The 23138-nt window shown below is 38.5% G+C and overlaps 1 protein-coding gene across 2 annotated transcripts in view; it reads left to right on the plus strand.

The window, feature by feature from the left end:
* The window catches only part of CRYBG1 (crystallin beta-gamma domain containing 1), a 65227-nt gene that overhangs the window by 20232 nt on the left and 21857 nt on the right, over positions 1-23138 (plus strand). Inside the window, exons 1-13 of one of the 2 annotated variants that reach the window (XM_026845278.1) lie at positions 189-274; positions 930-2416; positions 8553-10014; positions 10099-10275; positions 12784-12831; positions 12942-13060; positions 14420-14582; positions 15554-15693; positions 19414-19540; positions 19837-19872; positions 20295-20437; positions 20694-20820; positions 20912-21057. In XM_026845278.1, the coding sequence (XP_026701079.1) occupies positions 209-274; positions 930-2416; positions 8553-10014; positions 10099-10275; positions 12784-12831; positions 12942-13060; positions 14420-14582; positions 15554-15693; positions 19414-19540; positions 19837-19872; positions 20295-20437; positions 20694-20820; positions 20912-21057 (4241 nt within the window). In that variant the 5' untranslated portion in view covers positions 189-208. Of the gene's footprint in view, positions 1-188; positions 275-929; positions 2417-8552; positions 10015-10098; positions 10276-12783; positions 12832-12941; positions 13061-14419; positions 14583-15553; positions 15694-19413; positions 19541-19836; positions 19873-20294; positions 20438-20693; positions 20821-20911; positions 21058-23138 lie in introns of those variants that run through there. The other variant, XM_026845279.1, reaches the window with a different exon arrangement.

Here is a 23138-nt window from a genome sequence, read left to right on the forward strand (position 1 = left end):
GACCGCGGGGCTGCGCGGAGGACACGGGTGTTTCAGCGCTCGGCGGTGGAAGAGAGGCCCAGAGGAGGGCAGGCGGTCGCGGCGGCGGCTGCAGCAAAAAGCAAGTTTAAAATGCGGGGAAGCAGCCTCCGAGCTGCCGAGAGTGACCCGCCGCCCTCGGGAGCGCTGGTCTGCCGAAGTAGGAAATATTGGCGGTGTTTTGAAATGGATGTCTCAAAACAAGTATTCATCGTGCCGGCATGTAAAAAGGGCTAATATATTAAAATGCAAATATGTATGTATACTCAGCAATGCTGTTGCGTGTTTCCTGTTTACCATGTTAATTAGAAGTTGTAAGGGAAAACTTCACCAAGAGTAATCCAGGGCAGCATTTGACCCAGTAATGCTCTTTGAGTGATGCAGTGGCTTTTGTAGTTCTGGGTTTTCTAGCCCAAAACACAAGCCAAGTATTGATTGGACTTAACGAATGAGAAGTATGTGAATTGTAATACAACTTACACCTTTTGAACTATACCAGCACAAGTGTTTCAAAACTAACTTAGCCACATGGAAAGTTAAACTCACCACTCTTGTTTTTGTAAGGAAAATCTTGACCAAGTGGTTTGTCCCCAGTCTTGGAGACACCGCAATGCTTTCCAGCATTATTTTGGGTGATGGTAACTAATGAGGTTTGGGACATGCAATGCTGGTATTGTAAGGCAAGATGAACATACTTGTAAACAAATACAGGCAAAAGCAGAGAGAAGGATCTTGGGATTTTTTTGAGGGTTTTGTTTTTCTTGTTCGTTTTTGAGAGCTGGTATTGTTCAGTAAAGCTGGTTTGTTAAATGCACTGTGTCCTTTTAATTTATAGGTGGTGCTAATGCAAACAAATGTATTACAGAAACAATTTTGATATTAACCAAACATTTGTTTGTTTGTTTTTACAGTCCACCTCACAACTTCCAGATTCTTCCAGAGAAGAAAATAAAAAGAAACCAGTATTGGAAAGACTTGGAAATTTGTTTGGTACAGGAAAAAGGAAAAATGTCAAAAGTTCACTAGAACACGCTTCACATCGGAAAGGGGAGAGGTCAGTTTCTCCTCACAGAGTGCAGCCAATATACTGTAGGCACATAAAGGAAGGACACGAAGCTTCCCAGGTACAGAAGCAAGCGAGAAACGTAGGTGCTGTTTCTGCGACGCAGGAGTATAATTTCAGTGGTGAAGTAGGACCACCGTATCGCGATACCATTTCAGAATGGAGTAGTAGGGGAGTGTCTTCTGACAGTGAGTGGTCAGCAGATTGGAGCAGCAGCAGTGAAACCATTAAAAACTCCGTCTTTGAGAGTAGCCTGAATGTGGAAACCCTGGAAGTGGAGAAGGAGTCCATCACAGATATAAATAATTCCACAACTCCAGATTTCATAAAAAGCTTGAGAAATTTGTCTAGTGAAGACTTAGAAAAGAGTATCTTAAGTCACAAGCAGCTTGTGAACACGTGGGTGTCTGAGGAGCCTGGGCATGCAAAACCAAAGGATTTGCCATACGAGTTGGAATCTGCGGTGAGTGAACACACACATTCTGCTAGAGTGTTAACAGTTGATATCTATCTAAGAAAAACAGACGAACTCCTTAATGAACCCGTGACTGTTACATCAGAAGATTGTAGTTACTTGGACACGATGGATAAAAAATCGGCTAATAAAAGATCTGGAAAAAGGAGAAAATCTCAGTCGTCTAATGACATTCCAAATGGAGAGAGAAACCAGACTGAGACTACTGCAAGAGAAGAATCTGTTTTTGAGGATGATGTCCCTTCTGAGGTGTTTTCAGACAAGATAATAAACTCGGAAAGAAAAGCGAAGTCTCCTCAACAGACTCCTGAAAGGAATTCCTCTTCCCCAGGTAATAATCAGGACTTAAAAGTTGGATCAGCTCACAAAGGGGCTTCTAAAACTGAGGCTGACAAAGGCAAGCAGCAGATCTCAAACGCAACCCCTGCAAGGAGAAGATCATATAAAAAGAATCAGTCGGACAGTGTCCCCATCTCTCCTACGGGTTTGAAGGGCCAGGTAAAAGATTACTCCTCAAAAAGGCAACCTATACCATCATCAGAGAGTAACCCAGTGACTAAAAGAACTTCAGTGGAAAAGGGAAGTATACCTGTGGCTTTTGGGGAAGACAGCTTGGAATCTCCCAAAGTTTCTTTGGCTGATAAGACAGAAGACACTGCCTTGGTGTTTGCTGAAGGCAGAAATGAGATCAAGGCAGTAAAGCATGGTAATGGTTCAGACGGAAAAGCTTTCTTGCGTTCTGATGGGATTAAAAATGGAGACCTGTGTATGTCAGCTGAGAGACAGACAAATTCTGATTTAGACATCTCAAAGCTGAAGAGTTTGGATGCTTCCAGAACAGTCATGACAAAGATTAGCCTGTAAGTAACATAAACTAGTGTACCTTATCCCTGTACCTTTTGCCTGTAACTGTGTTTAGGATTCCATAGGAACACTAGCTATGTTTCTGTTATCTATCTAGATGGTTTTCAATTAAGAACTGCCTTTTTTTTTTTTTATTATACTTACAGTTACCACTTAACAAGCACTGTAGTTTACATGTGTTAGAATTCTTTTTTCCGTTTTTCTTGTCGATAGAGAATTTCTTTGTATGTCAATTCCATTATATGAAATAATATACGTAAAAGCTGCTCTGTTCTCATTGTCAGTGCCCCCATTGTTGCTCAGATTTGGCTGACATTAACCTTAATGTAGTTTTGCCATCTTGAACCAACTGAGGATGCGATTGAAGATTTATGTGAAAATCTGAGTAAGGAATGTATTCAAGTTGTTCTTTGAAACAACTCAATTTCTGCTGTTATTTTATGAAGAAATGTGGGATGCAATGTAGAACTTGATCCTTCAAATTATATGATAAATCACACTCCAGAAGTTTGAATATGTATAGTTGCTTTCCTAAGTATGTGTAGGATGAATCATGTACATTTTTATGCATGTGAATAACATCAGGTATTTGCAGAATTATGCATATATTATTGTGCAGGGTTTGGTTTTACACTCAATGTAATTGTCATCTGTCAACAGAGGTGATCGGTGCTTTCCTTAGGATTGTAAAGAAGTGGATGTATTTCTAACTTTCGCTGTAATCAGCAGTTTGAGTCCAGCAATTGATTTCCTGCATTCTCTTATGTTCTCTTCTACAGTGAATCATTTTATTGCATCCATCATTTCTGTTGTTTGATTGTCACAGCTATGTGCTATTGCTTTCCTCATTCTGGTACATTCGTTTATAGGTGTCAGAGTATATTGAATTCTGCAGGTCTACCCGAGGTACACTGAGCGTTCAGAATTGTAAAGTTGTGTTAGAGGGATGTGAAGGTTCAACATTATGGTTTAAGAAACACGTATGTTTCCAATTATGCTTCCCACACCTGAGAAGCATGGGAGCAATTGGAACCATTTCCTTTGCATGATTTGTAATCCTCTACATCTGATTTGTAACTGAATTAAAAACACCTATCACTGAAAGTTAAATTGTAGTATTTTTGTACATGGTGATGCTTTGTCATCTGGCAGTATAGATCACAGATTTTAAACTGAAGTTTTGTATTTTCACAACTTCAGAGGAAAGGTAGCTCTCATATTTTTCTCTTTGTGTCACTGTCATTAGTGATGATGAAGTTATAAATGCTTGCATAGCTGGATTTCATTTTCCTGGGTATCTCCTTGACTTGTATAGTGAATTATCTTCTGCTGTAGTCATAAAGTAATAGACAAGTATTCTTTCTGACAGATCTAATTTTAATCAATAAACAGCCGGTTCTATTTCACCTGATTTTGTGGGGTGTGTGACACTGTGTCTTGGCCTTATCTGCTGCTATAGGAACTTTAGTCCTGGGTGGGGACTGCCATGTTGCATACAAGGTTCCTGATGCATCTGATACCTGTCATTGCGTAGTACCATACAGCTTCTCTGGCCAGGCAGATTGGAATGCTATTGCCTGCTATAGTTTGTAGTCATTCGTTAGAACACATGAACTATAAACGCGATGTGCTGCTGTAAAATGGGAAAGGAGAAGATCATGCTATTACTAGAAACAGGTGTGGGTTTGTTCTCTTGTTATGGCTTTGAACTACAGAATAGATAACTTTTACAGTTTCAAAGGTTAAAAAATTATGGTTAGATACTTCACATGAATCCCTTTCACATTGAGAAATACTAATCTACAGACTCATTTGCCTCCTATAAGATGGATTTTTTATAACCGAAGTAGTTTTCACTTAAAAATTCGTAATGTCTCTTACTAATGACATTGTGCCAATTCTAGGAATCATGTCTCTTTATTAACAATTTAAAAAAAATCTTTAAAATGTTTTGCTGGTTCCCTGCAAGTAATGATAACATTTTCTGTCTTCTCTCCTTTTATGTCTGTGTACTGGGCAATTTGGAAGTCACGGGATAGTTTTTTGAAAGGGAAACCTATCAGATTTGAGACTAAACTGAGGTTGATGGTACATCTTAATCAGCAAATAAAGCCTTAGGCAGCAGTTATGGTGCTTAGCAGAAAACTTGGCTTCAGTTGTCATATTTGATGTTCAGACATGGTTTTGTAGTTGCCTTTGCATTTATGCCACTCGTTGAATTATTCTGCTCTGTTAACATGCCGTTTTTCTTTGCTCACCTCAATCCGATGTTTTGGCATCCGTGTTTTTTGGCATCAGATACATGCCTGACATGGTCGCTTGGACAGTATGCTTCAACTATGTGACTCACCTTCCGTTTATGACTCTATTGGGCGAGGTTTAACTGCTTGCTCCCACAGGTTAGCTGAAGGTGTAGCTGAAGAGAAGGACATCAGTATTTTTCTTGTGCCTGCTTGTTTCTGGTATTGCAGATCAGCAATGGGTTAGGGATCAGCCACACTGGGCTGTTGGTAAGAAAGCACTTGCACTGTGAAGTGAATCCATCTTCCAGTGCTCTTCCCCCTTACTAGAGGAGAGGCTTAAAGGATACTCAAACAACATCTCCTTCATTTAAACAAGCTTAGAAACTCAGTTCTTGCAATAAGGCCCATCTTTTGGCTGTATTTAAAACCAGTATTTCTTAATGTGGAAAAAGGTGTAAGGAAAAGATGAGTTGGAGGAGGCGAGTGTTGTGGTTTAACCCTAGACGCAATTAAGCACCACGCAGCTGCTTGCTCACTCCTCCCCCAGCTCAGTGGTGTGGGGAGGATAATGGGAAAAAAAGTCAAGCTCATGGGTTGAGATAAGAAGAGTTTTAAGAACTAAGATAAAATGTATTAGTAACAATGATATTAAAATAGTAATAATAGTAATGAAAAGGAATATAACAAAAAGAGAGAGAAATAAAACCCAAGAAAAGACAAGTGATGCATAATGCACTTTCTTGCCACCCACTGACTGATGCCCAAGCAGCAAGGTGCCCCTCCTGGCCAGGTTCCCCCAGGTTATATACTGAGCGTGACATTCTGTGGTATGGAATATCCCTTTGGCTAGTTTGTGTCAGGTGTCCTGGACATGCGCCCTCCCAGCTTCTTGTGCGCCTGCTTGCTGGCAGAGCATGGGAAACTTAACTTTGGGTAAGTGCTACTTAGCAAAAACTAAAACATCAGTGTGTTATCAACATTATTCTGACACTGAATCCAAAACACAGCACTGTACCAGCTACTAGGAAGAAAATTAACTTTATCCCAGCCAAAAGCAGGACAACCAGATGTAATGGATGGCGCTCCAGGGCTGAGCTTTATATTGCTCTTCAGTCTCAGCTGTTTTGCTGCTGCTGCTACTGTACAGAAATACTGCAGAATGTAAAATACAAAGTGCTGAAGTGGTTGTTTCTGTGTAAATTTGCAAAGCTTGAAACTATACCTTTGAGGTGTTACCTGTTCATTTAAAACAGGTTTTGGGCATGGCTGATAACTATCAGTGTTAACGATTAAACTTGCTTGTGTCGAGGCATACAAGGAGAGATGGATTTTATTAGGAAGTTATGTGTTATGCTGAAATGCACTTAGTAGTGCAAGTGACAGGCTGACAGCATGGTATGGAAATGAGTCTGTTAAGATAACTGAGCTGTTAGTGATACCTCTTGAAAATACGGGTAGGAGAGATTAAGTACGTTTTTCTAATCAGAAAAGGACGTGAAGGGTCCTGGTGAACAGCAAATTCAGCATGTGTCAGTAGCACATCCTTGTAGCAGATGAAGGCTAAGTCCGTACTGGGCTACATTGGCAGGAATGTAGCCAGCAGGTCAAAGTAGAAGATATTTGGTGCCCAGGCGGCTGCATTTGTGGTGTTACATCAAGTTGTACCCCTCCCTCCTCTTCCAGCTCTCTTCTCCTGGTACAAGAGAGATCTTCACAAGTTGGAGTGAATCCAGTGGTGAGCCATTAAGAAGGTGATGACACTGGAGCATACTATAAATGAGGAGAAGCTAAAGAGCTTGATTTGCTCAACTGAAAGAAGGAATGGTGTAGACCTGAGTCATCTCACTACCTAGAGAGACAGTATAGAGAAGGCAGAGCTAAATTCATTCTTGAGGTCTGCAGCGAAGAGACAATGGCCATCATTGCAATTTGCAACAGTGATGTTTCAGTGGGATATAAGGCAAAAATGATTCCCAGTGACAGTGGCTGATCTGCTGTAATGCTTCCCTAGTAAGGCTGTGAAATCTCAACCTTTGGAGATACTCAGAACTTGATCAAAGCCTTCAGCAATTTGATCTAACTTTGAAGCTGTTCCTGTTTTGCGCAGAAAGTTGGACTAGCTGGCCTTTAGAGGTCCCTTGCAACTTACATTCTTCTTCCAAAAAGAAGAATCATAGAATAATTTAACTTTGAAAAGCTTAGGGAAAACAGTCATACTGCAAATCAGGAGGAGTGACTAAATAGATTTAATTTTATGCTGTGTGATAGTTCCCTCCCTGCCTTCCCTCTTTCAGGAATAATTTTTTTCTGTTTCTAGACTTAAATTTTCCAAGTGTGTTTTATTAACACCTATCTGAAGTATGGCCAGTCATTTTAAAGTTTAATATTTTTAAGTTTAATATTTTCTTTTTTATTGATCATAAGAACCTTCCAGTTGTGAACCAATGTGAGCAGGCTGGTAGTTACAGTGAGCACTGTTGAGAAGTCTTCTCCAAAAAGATATGGTGATTTTTAACAGTTGCTTTCTGTATAGATTCTTAGGCAGCTGATTTTGGGTTCCTTCTGTTATTTCAGTAAGTTTTTTCCCTAATCCTTTTCCCAAGTAAAGAAGCTTGTACAATGGCAAGTCTTCCTTTAGTAGGGTTTACTTCCCTGCTTGGATGGATTGCTTGAGGAAGAGGAGAAAGGAGTGATCTTAGTTTTTGGGTTGTTCATGTTGACTCACTTGTAAATCATGCTTCTTTCTTGGGCTAAAGAGCTGTCTGAGAGCTCGTCGAACACAGTTTGTGTAGGTAAAAAAGAAGAAAGCACTTAAATACCAAAATTATCCATTGACTGATGGAGCATTTGAGGCCCCAGAGATTGTTGCTGCAAGCCAGTTTGTTTTATCTCCCACCATTGTTGGTTTTCAAGTAGTGCCTGTTCTCCCACCACTATCTCCAGATTCCCGCCTTTGAGGCAATGGCAGGCTCCTTGACACTCCTTACATCTGACTGATAAATTCTGGAGACATGTGCCCTGCATCTTCACAGCTGTTCATACTATTCCTGCAGTTGCAAGAGACATGCACAAATAATTTCTGCTGGATGTAGGTATTGAGAGGAGGGAGGCTTAAAACCCTCAGCTGCATGTCGTCAGCCTTCTGCTGTAGTATCAGTACTGTTGTGGTATGCACTTGTACATGCTTCTCTATCCACCCTGGAGAAGTTTCTATGTTTCCTAATTCGATTCTTGTAAAATCACCATGGTTAGTTTACACAATTAAAATTGTTAGCTAACTAATGGGAGAGTCCTCACATGTGGTGTTAGCTTAGCGAAGTGGTGATGCAGTGATTAGGGAGAGTTACCTTTTCCACTGGCAGTAATGAGGCCAGAAGAGGTCTTTCACTCGCTTTAAGGTTGCTTCTGCAGTGTAAGGGCTGCGAAGAACCTGGGCAGATGTCTTCAAAACTTGCTGGAGAGGTATATTCAAATGTCAACCAACTCATTATCACCTTAATGAATTGGGATTTGTTTCCTAAACTCTGTAGGGGATTGCATGCCTGTAATTTATTCTGCCTATTCGCCATTAAATTTTCGTGTCTGTCAGTCATAAGTAGTTAAATTTTCTGCCTCAATTGCAGATGCTGTAGGCTGCTGTGTTTTTTGTTTTACTGAGCATTAAGGAACTATGTGCATGTTTAAAATGCATTCTTCTTAGTGTCTGATTTTTTTGTTGTTTGTATAGTTACTGCTGTTTTAGTTAATTCCTTCTGAGATACCAAAATATAAACTTAATATGACTGCGGAAAATTTCGTTATAATGCTACATTTTATTGTTTTGAAAATTGTTACAAGTCTTTTCAAGATTAATCAAAGATGTAACTCTGTATCACTTTGCCTCCTATAGTCCAGCCAAACCGAAGAATGTAGAGCTGAATTTTAAAGCACCTATGAATCAAGACAGTTTGGAAAGCGAGCAGGATACTCTTGAAAAACCAGTTAATAAAACTAACAGCAACATTGCCAACAAAATTTCCTTGTTTGAAAATAAATGCGCTAACCAGAGCCAGAGGCCTACTGACATCCCTTCTTCAAAAAATAGTACTGTACCAAGCACATTTGTTGGCAGAGCAAAGCTGAAATTTGGAAAACTACCTAAGGAAAGCGAACAGCCTGATAAAACATTAAATAAGCAAAGCAGTCACCAGAAGTTATTTGAGAATGGCATACCAGAGAAAGAAAGCACTGTAGAATTGAAAGGCAAAAATGAAGAAGGCTCTGCCTCTTATGAGGATATTGGGAAGACAACAGAACTTAAAGTAAAAGCTGCAATATCTCTTTTTAACCAAAGCAGCAAAATTGATGCTAGTGGTAACTCTCTGAAGCAACCCGATCCAGAATTAACCACAGCTAAAAAAGAAAGTTCACCTTTTAAACTGTCCTTGCACTCATCCAGTAAAAGTGAAAATGTTCAAGATACTTCCTACCAGAGAAATAACACAAGCTCAGAATTCCACAGAAATGAAGAAGAGATGCTGCCAAACACTGAGGTTTTATCACCTTGCAATGATGATAAATATCTTCTACCATCTCATCAATTTCCTAGATCAGAATTGAAGAATACGGAAAATGGAGATAAAAAGGCAAAAACAGGAGATTTGAGCTTTGCAGCACTGCAATATGATGACAGCAGTCAAGATAGTATACTGATACCAGAGCACAGCATCGATACACTAAAGAGCCCAGGCAAAACCTGTAATGGATCTGCTGAAGATGATAGCATTTTTGATTCCCCATCAGACATGAAGAAGTTTGCTGAAACAATAAAAAACTTGGACAGCTTGGTTTGTTTACCCCAGAAAAAGAAGAGGTCAAAGCTTCCCAAGTCCCCAGCACCCCATTTTGCAATGCCTCCTATTCATGAAGATAACTTAGAGAAGGTATTTGATCCTACTGTATTTACTTTTGGTTTGGGACTGAGGAGAGAAAAAACACAAGATCTGTTACCAGCCCAACAAATTAAAATGCAGAGCCTGGAAACGATAGCAAGAGTCAGGCCTAAGCGTGCATCGACAGAGCAAAGTATCATATTCAAAGCCCTGCAGTCATGTAATAGAGAGGAACCCGCCTTTACTCAGGAAATAAACGGAAAAGAAAACATTGATGGTACAGATGGTGAAATTAAGAGATCCCGGCTTGAAAAAAGTTCCCTCTTCTCAAGCTTGCTGTCTTCTACATCTAAAGAAAAGTTTTTTAATCCTTCTGTTACCTCAGTAAATAACACCACAGCTTTTACAAGTGACTCCTCAGGGATGCCTCCTTTACAACAGGATGCTTCTGAGCCATTCGGCATGCATCAAAAATCTGAGGTAATAAAGATGGTTCGTGAAATGCAATCATGTAAAATTTTATCTACCTGCTGAATGAGTGTTAATTTTGAATTTGCAATTCAGTCTCTTTCAGATATGAAGTTTCCAAGTTTTGTGGAGAAGTACATGCAAGCAGATAGTGCAAAAAAAGAACTAAGTATACAAATGCCCCACTATGGGAATCCTGAGAAAAGTTTTTCCAGCTGGTTAGGAACAAGCAGATATGAATCAAATGTCCCCACTGGTTTATTAGATGTGGATGTAAGTATTGTGGAGTTTAAAATCTGCCTGAAAAGTTGTCCAGCTTTTATATTTTCTATACATAATGTGCATACATGTTTTGTTTTGTTTTCCCTCCTAGGGACATACATAGATTACAAATACAGAGAGGTGAACATAGATATGGTACAAGTTTCATCTGATGTTTGCTATGCATGAAAATGAGATAGCATCTATTATTATGATTATATTTCTTCATGGTACCCTTATTTTGAGATTCTTCACAAATATGAATTGAAAGTATATGTTTGAATGTCTTCATTCTTGATTTTGTATTATTTTGAAACAAATCTCATGCTGACTTTATTTTTTTGTTGTAAATTAGTAAATGTTTTCTGTGAACTTCAGAAAACTTGTGTGTGCTTCTTCTGTTGACAGTAATCTCTCTACTCTTCCACCAAGACATTCAGCCATTGCACTGTTAAATGAGTAACATGGCAAACTTTTTTTTTCGCCCTCTGTTTTTGTTCCCAGTATTCCCATGCATTTGATAGAAAATATGTATTCTTTAAGAATGCTTTAGGAACTGGGTAGTAGTGATTATTTAAAGTGCTGCTATAGTGAAGGGCTCTCCATTTGATTATGAGCATCTATTCATCATTAGTGAAGTCAGACCTAGGTTTTCCCTTTGAGACAACTTTACCCTAATGTGGGAGAACTTTGTAATTTCTGTTTTCAAAATGCTGAACCAATGTCCTATAGTATATGCTATTTCTGTTTATGTGGGCTCTTACTGTTACCCAAGAGGAAAACTATAATCAGGAGATCTAGGAATCCTGGAAGAAGTATGTTCTACAGAGTTTAATATTTGCATTAATTTGACCTGTGGAATTGAAGCAGCATGTAAGAAGTTTGAGAAATACTGTTTCAAAGCTACTAGTTATTTGCTGTTACAGTTCTACTAAAAGGAGTAGGGGAGTAGTAGAAACAACTCCTTTCTTCTTCACTTTGCAGAAGGCAATCATCCATGGTACCTCTCAGTTTTGGGGACGTAGATTTTTCCCATATGGGAAGTTTTTTAACTACTGCAAGGATGAAAATTAGGGGGGTTATTTGCAGTGATGTAGACTTACGCCACCAGTTAAAAAGTCTGTTTTACTCTGGATGGCCCTCCTTGAATTTCAAAACCTGGGTTTAAAGCAAATGACTAGTACTGATTTTCTTTGCTAGTTAAACTGTTGGTTTTGAGTGGGTTTCAGTTTTTCAGTAGAGTGTGGGAGGCCTGATATGGCAAGGAGGTATGTATGTGCATAAAACTGCTCTTGAAAGAAGCCTGTTAGGCTCCAAAGGGTTCCAGGACTTCTGCAGCACTATTTCTGACTCTGAATTCTCTTGCTCAAGTTAGGAACCGAAAATGTTTCTATGATATGTACTTACTGTGCATCTTCCACTGACTAAGAAAATGGTGATGCAATGGCTAATGGGTAATGTGAAGGAAAAGAGTAAGGGCAGCCCAAAATGATGACTCTGGCATTCCTTAAGACACAGAGCAAGTTCTAACTAGAATTGAAGCACTGGCTAAAAAAAACAGTCATGCTTCAACCTGTCTTGATGATGCCTACAAAAATCTGATGGTGGTTAGGAACTCTGTCCGAGACCACTGCTTTCCCTGCATGCTATTATGTTCTCATTAGTTCCTTGCACGTGTTGCTGGTTATCTTACGCTGCAGCCTATTTAGGGGTAGGATCTGTTTGGGGTTTTTTGTTTGTATGAGTAGTTCCTAGAGAATGAGACCCTGTCCCAGAAGGAGCGCTCCTTTCCTTACTAGGAAACCAGACACATAATTGCAACACTTCCTTTATTTGTTTTAAGATGACATGATGCAACCACAACTTTCCCATATATTCTATATCATATAATTTGCCACTGAGTTCAACATTGTTTGGATTTTTGTATACCTCAATGTGTTTTGTTTGTTTTCAGCATTTTTACTCTATCACTTACGCACAGAGTCTCAAGATTTTTGACGAAACCTATCTTGTTATAAGGTGTTCATCACAAAATTTATTATGTTAGCTAGTTCATACATGCATATGCCATCATGCCTCCTCAGTCTCTTCCTGTATTCCTTCAAAATTATTTAATGCTTTATTGTTACCGGACATTTAAACTTTCATTAATATCTTTAGCATTGTAGAGCATGTACTTTATTAATGCCAGTTTTTAAAGTATGAAACTACTGGAATATGTAGGAAGCTGATCAGAAAGATTTTAAAGTATTTTAAAGTATTTCAAGACTTGGTTGATGTTAGTTGGCTTCAGTGAGATGATAATTCAGAGTTTTTATAAATAAAAAAAAAAGGTGTGTAAATTTGTACATTTGTGGCAAGATACTGCTCTTCAGGAGGAGGAAGGAATTGAAGCAGTAAGTAGGTGTAGTTGAAAGGTTCTCACCTTTTTACTATTCAGACTGATTTTTATGAGCTTAATGAATACATTTCTGGCTTTGAGGGTTTTTTGGTGACTTTTCTTTTCTCAATGTCTATTAGGCACTCTCAAGAAATGGACAAAGTAAAATCAATCCCAGACCTGGCAAGGTAAGATCAGTTTTACTATCTTTACTGTTCCTCTCTATATTTAAAGCATAGAAAGATTAAATTATATGTTGTTGGTATTTGTGGGATGTTTTGTTTTGTTTTTAACACAGCTGGTGATACACTGTGAATCAGACTATCAAAAAAATGGTATTGAAGTTTTCCATGACGTTCTGGATTGCAGTTCTTGGGTTCTGTCACCAACAATTTTAGTTAAAGTCATCAGAGGATGGTAAGAGATTAACTTTTCCTCTTTATCATTGGTTGATCCAAAAATCTTTTGAAACAGAACCAGCATGTAATTCATAGTAAGTCTGCCTTGCAAACGGCAACGTAACGTAGACACCCGTGAGCAAGAAACATAGCATTTTACCTTAGCAATAGGAAGTTCTGGGTTGGGAAACTTACCTGCTGACAGACTGAGTGAGTGTTACCATCAGCTGGGGGGCAACATTTCACCAGGCATAGGCATGGGATGAAATGACAGATTCTGTCCAGCTATGCTCCCTTTGACTCCTCTCCACTTTATAGGTTCTTACATAGTATTTGAATTGGGCTAAAAGACTAACAAATGATTTTAAAGCCAGGTCTGACATGGGTTTTGATGCAGAAGATGTTTCCTGTCCACATCCCATGTCCAAATGTATTAAGGTAATGCTGTAGAGGTAACTGACTGTTTATCCAACAAGTCCAGAGGGAATTTTTCTATAAAAGCTAGATTGCCTAAGAGTAATACAAAACAAGTTCACCTCCTACATTCTTCATAGCATTAACAGAACAGCCATTATTAGTGTGGATGGCATGGCAAGTTAAGTTGTGGCCAGGCTATAATACAGTCAAATAGCAGGTTCTCAAAAGTGATGATATGATACAAGCAGCAGAAACAAGGGCTAGCTTCAGTAGGAGGTACTGATAAGCACACTGATTGCTCTTTAGCTTCAGAAAACTGGAATTAAAATATTTTGATCTGTGTGAACCAGGTCTTCTTTGCCAGCATGGTCTAGGGGACTGAGGTGTTTCTTCGCCCTTCAGCTAAGAGCTCCAGGGAAGGGTTTTGTATTTGCAGATGGATATAGTTTTTATCTAGTTATATATTAAAACCTGCCATTAAAAATAAAGTTGTGCTTGTCTTCTGAACAGTCTTATCCTTTGGCATATCTAGACCAGTCCTTGTGGATCCAGGCTGCTTTTCACAGGATCCAAGTAGCTTGTCTGTTTATACATGATGCAGCAGTCTGCAGCATCAGCATTTCTGACCTATTGTTTCTGCTTCGTATCTCATGCAAAAGTCTTGTATTCGTAGACAGTAGTCTTGCTCCCCCAAATCATCAATTTTTAAAAAGGTGGAGGTGTTCTTGATGAAATTAAAGAGACAGTAGTAGGTATCTTTGTTTTTATCATTGGTTTTAAAAGTATCACAGAGACCAGAAATGGCTTCCATCAGCAGTGTTGGTTGAATAAGCTCTATTGGGGTGATGGCAAGGGTCTCAAAATAATAACTTCTTATGAAAGACTTTGTTAAATGGGAGCATGATTTTTGCAAATCACACTTGATAAGGCACCATTAAAAATGAGAAATTTTTATTTTAAGCTGGATACTCTATGAGAAACCAAATTTTGAAGGCCCGTCTATTCCCCTGGAAGAAGGAGAGCTGGAACTCCCAGATATTTGGGGTACAGGTACTTCGGAAGACCAAAACGAATGTAAATCTCTAAAGCCTGCAGTGATTGGTTCAATAAGACATGTTGTTAAGGCAAGTAATATAAGAAAATTTTATATAGATCATAATGTTTGGTGATGTTTGATACAAAGTGTGATTAGTGTATTAGCACACAAGCGTAACATGAGTTGTAAATGTATGAAACAGTCTTCCATGTTGAATTTCTTGTTTGATCACAAAATAAACATGGGGGCTTTTGCACACTGGGAGTTACAGTAACATCCACTGGAACGATAGGGCAGGAAGAAAAGTTCATGGTTTTTATTAGAATAGCCTCCAAAATGCTATGTACAGCGTATGCTTTTTAGCCTGGTCAGACTCTCAGGAAAAAACATCTCAAAAAGCCATCAGTAATTCCACAGACTCATAATTACCAAAGATGTATGTGCCTTTTTCTTCTTTTTTTAAATATAAACTAAATTTATGCTCAACACAAACTTCAGTGTCTCAAACAACAAACCTTGTTTGATACTCAAAAAATAGCCCTGTGTGCGCAGACTTACCAGGGAGTTTCACACGTGGTGGAACAGCCTTCCTCCATGCACTTTTAACCTACCATTAAGTAGTTACCTGTGCAGGTTGCCAAAACAAGCATGAGCTATAAAGTTATTTGACTAGGAATGGAAAAAGGAGGAATATATATTGCTTGTAACTACAATTCTTGTTTAAATTCCAGTTCTCTTCAAGAATGGCTTGCTTGGTGTTGTTTAAGGATTTAATTTGCTAGAGGAGATGTTAACTGATGAAAGAAAATGTGTTCCTGCCTAGATGGCAGAAAGTAAACAATGTAAATGCTGCTTAGAGATTGACTGACTGTCTTGGTCCAGACAGACAGGCAAACTGGCCTAGTTATACTTTTATTATAGGCATCTAATAACAGTAGTAATTGACAAGTGGGGAAACAATTTTAAATTAAGAGGTGTTTCCAAACTAATTTAGTTATCCATATTAATTACAGAACTCACAGCACAGATTAAGTTATTATGACAATCTTCATTTTTTAGGATTACAGGGTTTGCCGAATTGATTTGTATACAGAACCTGAAGGGTTGGGAATCGTGACTTCCTTTTTTGACGACACTGAAGAAACAGGGGTGTTCGGCACTACTCAGAAAACTTGTTCTATCAAAGTACACTGGGGCATGTAAGTGCGTAGTTCTGTATGAACATGTACTGCTATGAAAGGAATTTGTTTTAAACTATTGGTTACATGTATCAGACATGCAAGCAGTTCTGGTCCTATATTTTGGTACTATTTGTTGACATTGGCATTAGTACATCATTGTAATGCTTCACCCTTGGAGGGGCTGTCCTCTTCAAATGTGTTGTTAGAGCAAGTTTTTCTTCTTACATGTAGTAACGACAGAGTAACCCTTGTTTATTTGTATCAATGGAATGAGTTTGCCTCTCCTGTTCTTTCTCATTCAGGCAAATATCGTGAGAGTGGGGGGATGAACTGTTATGTTAAGGTCACATTTCCATTTGCTTTCCTCTAAACTTGAAATCATTGTACTAAAAGAAGAAAATTTTCAGTCCCTGGTGTTACAGAACAAGACAGTGTCATGTGTAGACTCTGGAAAGCATTCTTGTATTTCACAGTGCATTTTAATCAGTGGTTTTATGGTAGTGTTTAGGACATGTATGTTATGTCACTTGAAAATATCTAGCCATCTAGATGTAGTGTAGATGTAATCTAGGTGTAAAGTATGTCATAAACTAAGCAAGCGTTTATGAGAAAGGAGACCTCTAAGGAACAATCTAGGATACTGTACCAATGGCAGTTTTAATAATTTAATAAACCTGTAAATCGGCACTGAAAATGTGCCTCAAAGTGGTACTGGGAAAAGTATACAGAAGAAGGAGTCTGCTTTCAGACAAAGTGAGAGAGTGGAACTGTTTTCAGTGGTGTTGGGTCCTGCAGATCACTTTCTAGGATGCACAGACCTTGGTTGGTACTTGTTGGCCATGTTGAATTTGGGCACTGATAGCATTTGCCTTGCTGGAAATGGTGTATTTAACTATCAAAAACTGTCCAACAAAAGAGAAGTGTTGTATACCATTGAAAATATGTATTCAAATATGTAACATGATACATGGGGCATTTTAGCTATTACATAAAGGGTATTTTATATGATTAAAATTTTACACCTTGATTTGGGGAAAAAATGAAGCACTTGGGTATATAGGGAAATTTTAACATGTCCAAGTAGTAGGTTCTCTGACAGGAAGCTATTTCTGTTGAACTGTAAGCTTAATCCAAATTACATGTCTGCCAAGAGCAATTAAATCAGGTATGTTATTTGAAGGTTGATTAATAACTGACTTCATCTACCCTCTCCACTTTATTTCTGTGTCTCACTTAAAAGCTTTCTGTGAATAGTGAAATTACTAAATTTTTGGAAGGGAAGCAGAGACTGTGCACATCTCTCAGAATGACCCTTATTTTGCATCTGTGTGACAGTGGGTTTGCGCTAAATCTTAAATCTTAATTTTTCTCTGTTGCATTTGAATCCCTTGAGGGAAGGCAGACTAATGTTTGCACCTGGAAGTAGAATAGACAATTGAAAAATAATCTTTCTCAGATGTCAGTTCATTAGTTCAGTGTAAAAAGAAGTTGCTTCTGCCAGTTGCTTGTATGAGAAATACAGTAAATTGTTGCTGTTTTTTTGCACGTTGCAAGGTTTTTGCTTTCCTTTAGTTTACAGGTATGGCATAGTTCACTGTATTCGCAGTGGAGAGAGGCTCTGATTCTGAGTCACCTTGCCATGTGGGTGTGATTCTATCTTCTTAAAGTTTCCCAGTGTTTGTGCTTAATTGTTGTTTACTAAAAGCTGCCCAAAAAAATGAGTCAATGCCCCTTTTATCTTCTGATTGTATCCCCTCCTTGGTCTTCCATATGTTTAAATTCTTGCAGTGAAGTTAGAATCATAGAACCGTAAAATAGTTTAGGTTGGAAAGACCTTTAAGATCGAGTCCAACCGTTAACCTAACACTGCCAAGTTCACCACTAAACCATGTCCCTGAGCACCACATCTCCACATCTTTTAAATACCTCCAGGGATGGTGACTCAACCTCTTCCCTGGGCAGCCTGTTCCAATGCTTGACAGCCCTTTTGGTGAAGAAATTTTTCCTAATACCCAATCTAAACGTCCCCCAGCACAACCCGAGGACGTTTCCTCTTGTCCTATCACTTGTTACTTTAGAGACAACCGACACCCACCTCACTACAACCTTCTTTCAGGTAGTTGTAGAGAGCAATAAGGTCTCTCCCTTCAGGCTCCTTTTCTCCAGACTAAACAGCCCCAGTTCCCTCAGTCACTCCTCATAAGTCTTGTGCTCTAAACCCTCTACCAGTTTCATTGTCCATCTTTGGATGTGCTCCAGCACCTTGACGGTACTTTCTTGTGGTGAGGGGCCCAAAACCAAACACGATATTCCAGGTGCGGCCTCACCAGTGCTGAGTACAGGAGGATGATCGCTCCCCTGTCCCTGCTGGCCACGCTATTGCTGACACAAGCCAGGATACCTCTGGCCTTCTTGGGCACCTGGGCACACTGCTGGCTCCTGTTCAGCTGGCTGTTAACCAGCACCCCCAGGTCCTTTTCTGCCAGGCAGCTGTTCTCATATAGTTATATAGCTGAAACTCATATAGTGGGCCTCGGCCCATCAACCCAGCTTGTCTAGATCCCTCTGTGGAGCCTCCCTACCCTCGAGCAGATCAGCACTCCCACCTAACTTGGTGTCATCTGCAAACTTACTGAGGATGCACTCGATCCCCTCATCCATATTCTTGATAAAGATATTAAACAGAACTGGCCCCAGTACTGAGCCTTGGGGAACACCACTTGTGACTGGCTCTAAATTGAGGGCTTACTGGGTGGTGTGACTACAGGACACAGAATATCTAACATTTGGCTAGAGACAGCCATAAAGCTAAAGCTCCTTGTTTCTTTCTTGGAACCATATGTCTGCAGTGAAACTATACCAACTTGTGCCAGTTTACATCAGCTTGAAATCTGCCTTTTAAGCACGATACAGTGATGGATTATTTTAATATCTTTCTGATGTCATGAGATTTATACATTATGATCCTTACATGATTAAATAGTTGACTGCATAAAATATTGCTGTTTAATATGTGTTGTATACTGCTCCATGCTGTACTTCTGAGGATCAGTAAATTTAATTGGAGGAAATAAATTGCCATCCTTATGCAGAAATCAGCAGTATGTTTCCTTGTTTCCAGTAAGTGATTACTACCTAAGATTTTCTTGAAAAATAACTTTGAAAAACTACTGTTGCTGTCCCAATCAGGAATTTTGAAAGTCTTTCAAAGCAGATTTATTAGCAGATAGAAGCCATGACAAAGTAGACTTCTAAGGAGTTGTCTGTTTTTCCTGTGTATTAGTAAATAACACGTTTAGAATTTTCTGTTGAACAGATTTTGCAACAAATCCAAGTCTAGGTTAGTAGAGATCTTTCAACTTCTTGAAAATTGGTTCGGTATATTTTAAAACTATTCTGAAAATAATAGAGTAAGCCTAAGTCTTGGAACTTTAGTCTAAAACTTGGGTTGCCTTAGCTAAGACAGAGTCAAATTCTTAACTGTCTGTTCATTGTACTGATTTTTTTTTTTAGTCTATTCAAACAAAACACATGCATTATTGGTGGCTTCTGCACAGCACAGAAGTTTCCCAGCAATGCCATCTTGTAGCTGGCAATTTTGATGGTAAAGAAACAAAGTTTTATTAAGGGTACAGTGATGTCATTTCTAAAGTAAGTATATTGTCTCATTCTTTACTGTTCAGAAACATTCTGGGTTTTTTATCTTTTGCATTCTTCCCCCCGCCCTCCCATCTTTAGATGGCTGATTTATGAAGAACCTGGTTTCCAGGGAGTACCTTTAATGTTGGAGCCTGGTGAATATCCTAATTTAGCATTCTGGGAGAAGAAGGAAGCCTATATTAGGTCCATGAGGCCCTTGAAAATGGTAAAGTACTGTTATTACTTGCAAGTTACATGACTTATGTTTATGCATTAGAAATAATGTGTTCAGGTGGCTAGATTTTTTCAAAACTCACAAAATGTAACTGTTTAAAATCCAAAATTTTTAGTCTATAAAATTCTTGAACATTCAACTTTTCATTACATCCATTTCTGCCTTTAATCTGCCTTCTTATTTTCACTTGTGTTCTTCAAGTAAGGTTTCATCTTAAATTTTCTGTCTGTTTGTGAAGAGTTGATGACTTATTTTTTTTTTTTTTTTTTTTTTTTTTTTTTTGACAGGGTGGTCGCAAAGTTGAATTCAGTGGAGAGCCAAAGGTAAAATTTTTATTTTCAATTTTTACATTGAATTCAATTTTTATTTGGTTGTCCGGAGGTATATTAGAACACATGAACTACATGTGGGTAGATAAACATATCTTGGTCATGTACCAACTAATGATGGTTCAGTGGCTGGTCCAACTGCATGTGAGCACACCAAGAAAATGGAATTTCTGTTACATTTATGCGTCCATCACATACATATTTGACAGTATTAACAGCTATGTGGATAATGCAGATGGGTAATGAACATGCAAGCCATCACGTTGCATCTCTGAAGGAAAGACCTCTTGAAGAGAATAAAGAAATCCACTAATAGTTTCATAGTCTTGCCTCCCCTTCTATGTATCAATGCAAAAGAAACTGTCAGAATTTGTCATGCTTTCTGAAACTTTGCTTTTTCTTAATTTCTGCTACAGGTAATAATTTATGAGAAGCCTTTCTTTGAAGGGAGACATGTGGAAATGGAGTCAGAGGTCGTTATGCTTGATGACAAGGAATCGGAAGACAAGACAAGACTTCCACTTCCATCAGTGGGATCCATGAAAGTACTGGGAGGACTGTAAGTGTGGGAATACACCAAACATTATTTCCTCTTCAGCTGAAGCATAACTTTATAGGATGAAAATTGCAGTGGTCAAATTCAGTACCTGTTTATTTTCTCTGTTTTCACAGTTTTTTGGGTTTAGATATGTGCCTGCATTAAATTTGTAAATATTGACAGCAGAATAACAAATTTCATAATCTGTATCTGCTCCATAACAACATGGAGTGGCAGTTGTCCATTTTCACATGCCGACTGTTTTGTTCTTGTTCAGTTGGGTTGCTTATGAGAAGCCTGGGTTTGAAGGCCATCAGTACTTGCTGGAAGAAGGAGCGTATCAGGATTGGACAGACTGGGGTGGCTATGATGAAGAGTTGCAATCGTTGCGACCGATTGTTGGCGTAAGTTCCAAGAACATGTAGTGGGCGTCTCCTGAGTGCACTGACACGTCATGTTGCATTTTCCTTATGATGCTTCTCTTTGCTTTAACAGGACTTCACAAGCTCCCATATGATAATGTACAGTGAAAAAGACTTTGGATCAAAGGGTTCCAATATTAATGTGTTAGGAATTATTGCCAATTTGAAAGACACTGGATATGGGCTGAGGACACAGTCTATAAATGTGCTAAGTGGAGTGTAAGTGATATTTTTAATAACTGTTTAATTTTAAATGTGCTGTTCTTTTTAGAATTTTATAGTATTTGAAGATGTTTTTCAGCACTCTGACTTCTAATGTCTATGTGAAGTCTTCAAGTAAAATTTTCTGCCCTTGACAGCAGAATGTGAAAGGGAAAGTTTTTGTGAATCTGTACAGTAAATTGATTTTCTTCTCATAATAAGATTGGGTGCTCCCAGGAAATATTGACTTACTGATACACAAAGTATATAAGTATGACATTTCATCAGAGAGGTTAGAAATAGCTTGTGCTCGTGACTGTATTTTTTTTTAAAAGCGTTTCAACAGCAAAATTGTGGAACTTATTTCCACTTGTCTTGTGTTTCACCAGAGGCAAATTCCTTGCTCTTTTCTCTCAACTGTGTGTAAAATGGAGGTAACTCTTGCCATGCTCACTAATGCATTCTGATATTAAGGAGACTTTAACTAAAAAGTAACATTGCTTTTGCAGTGAATCCTACAGATTAATAGTGTTTTGGTACTGTGGTCGTGGTTTCTATTGAGTTTTTTTCCTAACACAGTGGTTCCCAAAACTTTGCATTGGCATGGCCATTATACAGCTCTTACTGTTTGTGCCACAGGTGTTGACATATGCAGTTGATAGTTTGATAGACTTTGCTGTTTGATTTGTTCAGTACATCGATTGCAGACTGAGTTTCACAGCCTTGCAGACTGCATCACAGTCTTTTGGAAATACAGACAAGTATGAGCAATCATGTGTCCAAATACACAAAATTGCTTAAAGTAGTAGAAGCGAAAGGGTGTGAGACATGCAGTCTCTCTCACTGCCTGGTATGGAGGTGACTTGCTGAAAGCTCTGCCTTACCCAGCCACACCCTAAATCTTTCTGTGTGTTATCTGTGCGATATCTCTGCAAGTTTGTCTGGATAAAGATTGCAGAATCAAGCTCAGTGCGTTCCAGAGGAATGCTTTTAATTTGTATATGAATATGGTGTGACAGCAGAGTTTTTTTCTGCCTGATGACCTTTGAAGCCACTGTGCCCTTCTGTCTTCTGTAATATGCAAGAGAGATTCATGGGAAGGAGTCACCTCTGAAGCTTTGAAACAAATTGTGGGTTACCTATCATGCCTTTTGTGTAGTTGTTTTAGTAAATGTCTGTTACTGCTGAGATAAGAATCATACTTGAGTTTGAGTATTCTAGTAATTAAGAGTTACTCTAATGCTGTGATGGTAAAGGCAGCTAGAAGGCCTTACAAACAAAACTCTTGTCCCACAGACTCTGCTATGGTTCCTGTAATCTCACCTTGTAGTCTCTTAGGAGGTAATTTGTAGCAATAAACTTTTTAGAAGTTTACGTGCATTCTTTATCACAGGTGACTATCACTCAATTCTTAACAGTCTTGTATGACCCTTTCGTTTCTAAAGAGGTTGTGAGTGGGGATTTGTGGTGGTGTTCTTGCTAAGTGCTAATAACAATAATAGAATATGTGTCAGAAAGGTTGAATAGTTCACTTTGAATGCTTGGTAATAAAATGCTTTATTTTAAAGTGTTAAATAACTATTCATGTAGAAAAATTTTAAATCTTTCCTTCTAAGAAATCAGTCATAGAACAGTGAATAATCTGTTGAGCAATTTCCTGAGCTGTTCAGACTGTAATAGAGATAATGTCATAGTGAACTGTGAGAGATTCAGTAAGGCTTGTCATAATATTTCAAAATAACTTTCCTGGTATCATGTTGAAAACAATTTATTTAAAAAAAAAAAAAAAAAAAAAAAAAAAAAAAAAAAGTAAAAAATGTAAGAAGCCCTGAGACTTTCATAGCAATTTTTTTTAACTACAGGTGTCTGGGGTAAGCAGTTACAGCAGTAACAGATAACAAATGATCTGTATTTCCCAGATAATTAATTTGATTGCCCTGTAATTTAAAGGGTATATCAAAGAAAAGAAAGCCTTACGCTGCAGTGCACAGATACTACTGAACAAGTTCTAAGCTAAACTGCATCTCTAAACTTTATGCTGAGGACAGCCCAGCTCTGCATTTGGGGAGTGAATATTACGTTTTGGGGTAATTGAGTGC

The sequence above is a fragment of the Athene cunicularia genome (assembly GCF_003259725.1).
Source record: "Athene cunicularia isolate RWA chromosome 3 unlocalized genomic scaffold, athCun1 chr3_part1, whole genome shotgun sequence".
Taxonomy (NCBI): Eukaryota; Metazoa; Chordata; class Aves; order Strigiformes; family Strigidae; genus Athene; species Athene cunicularia.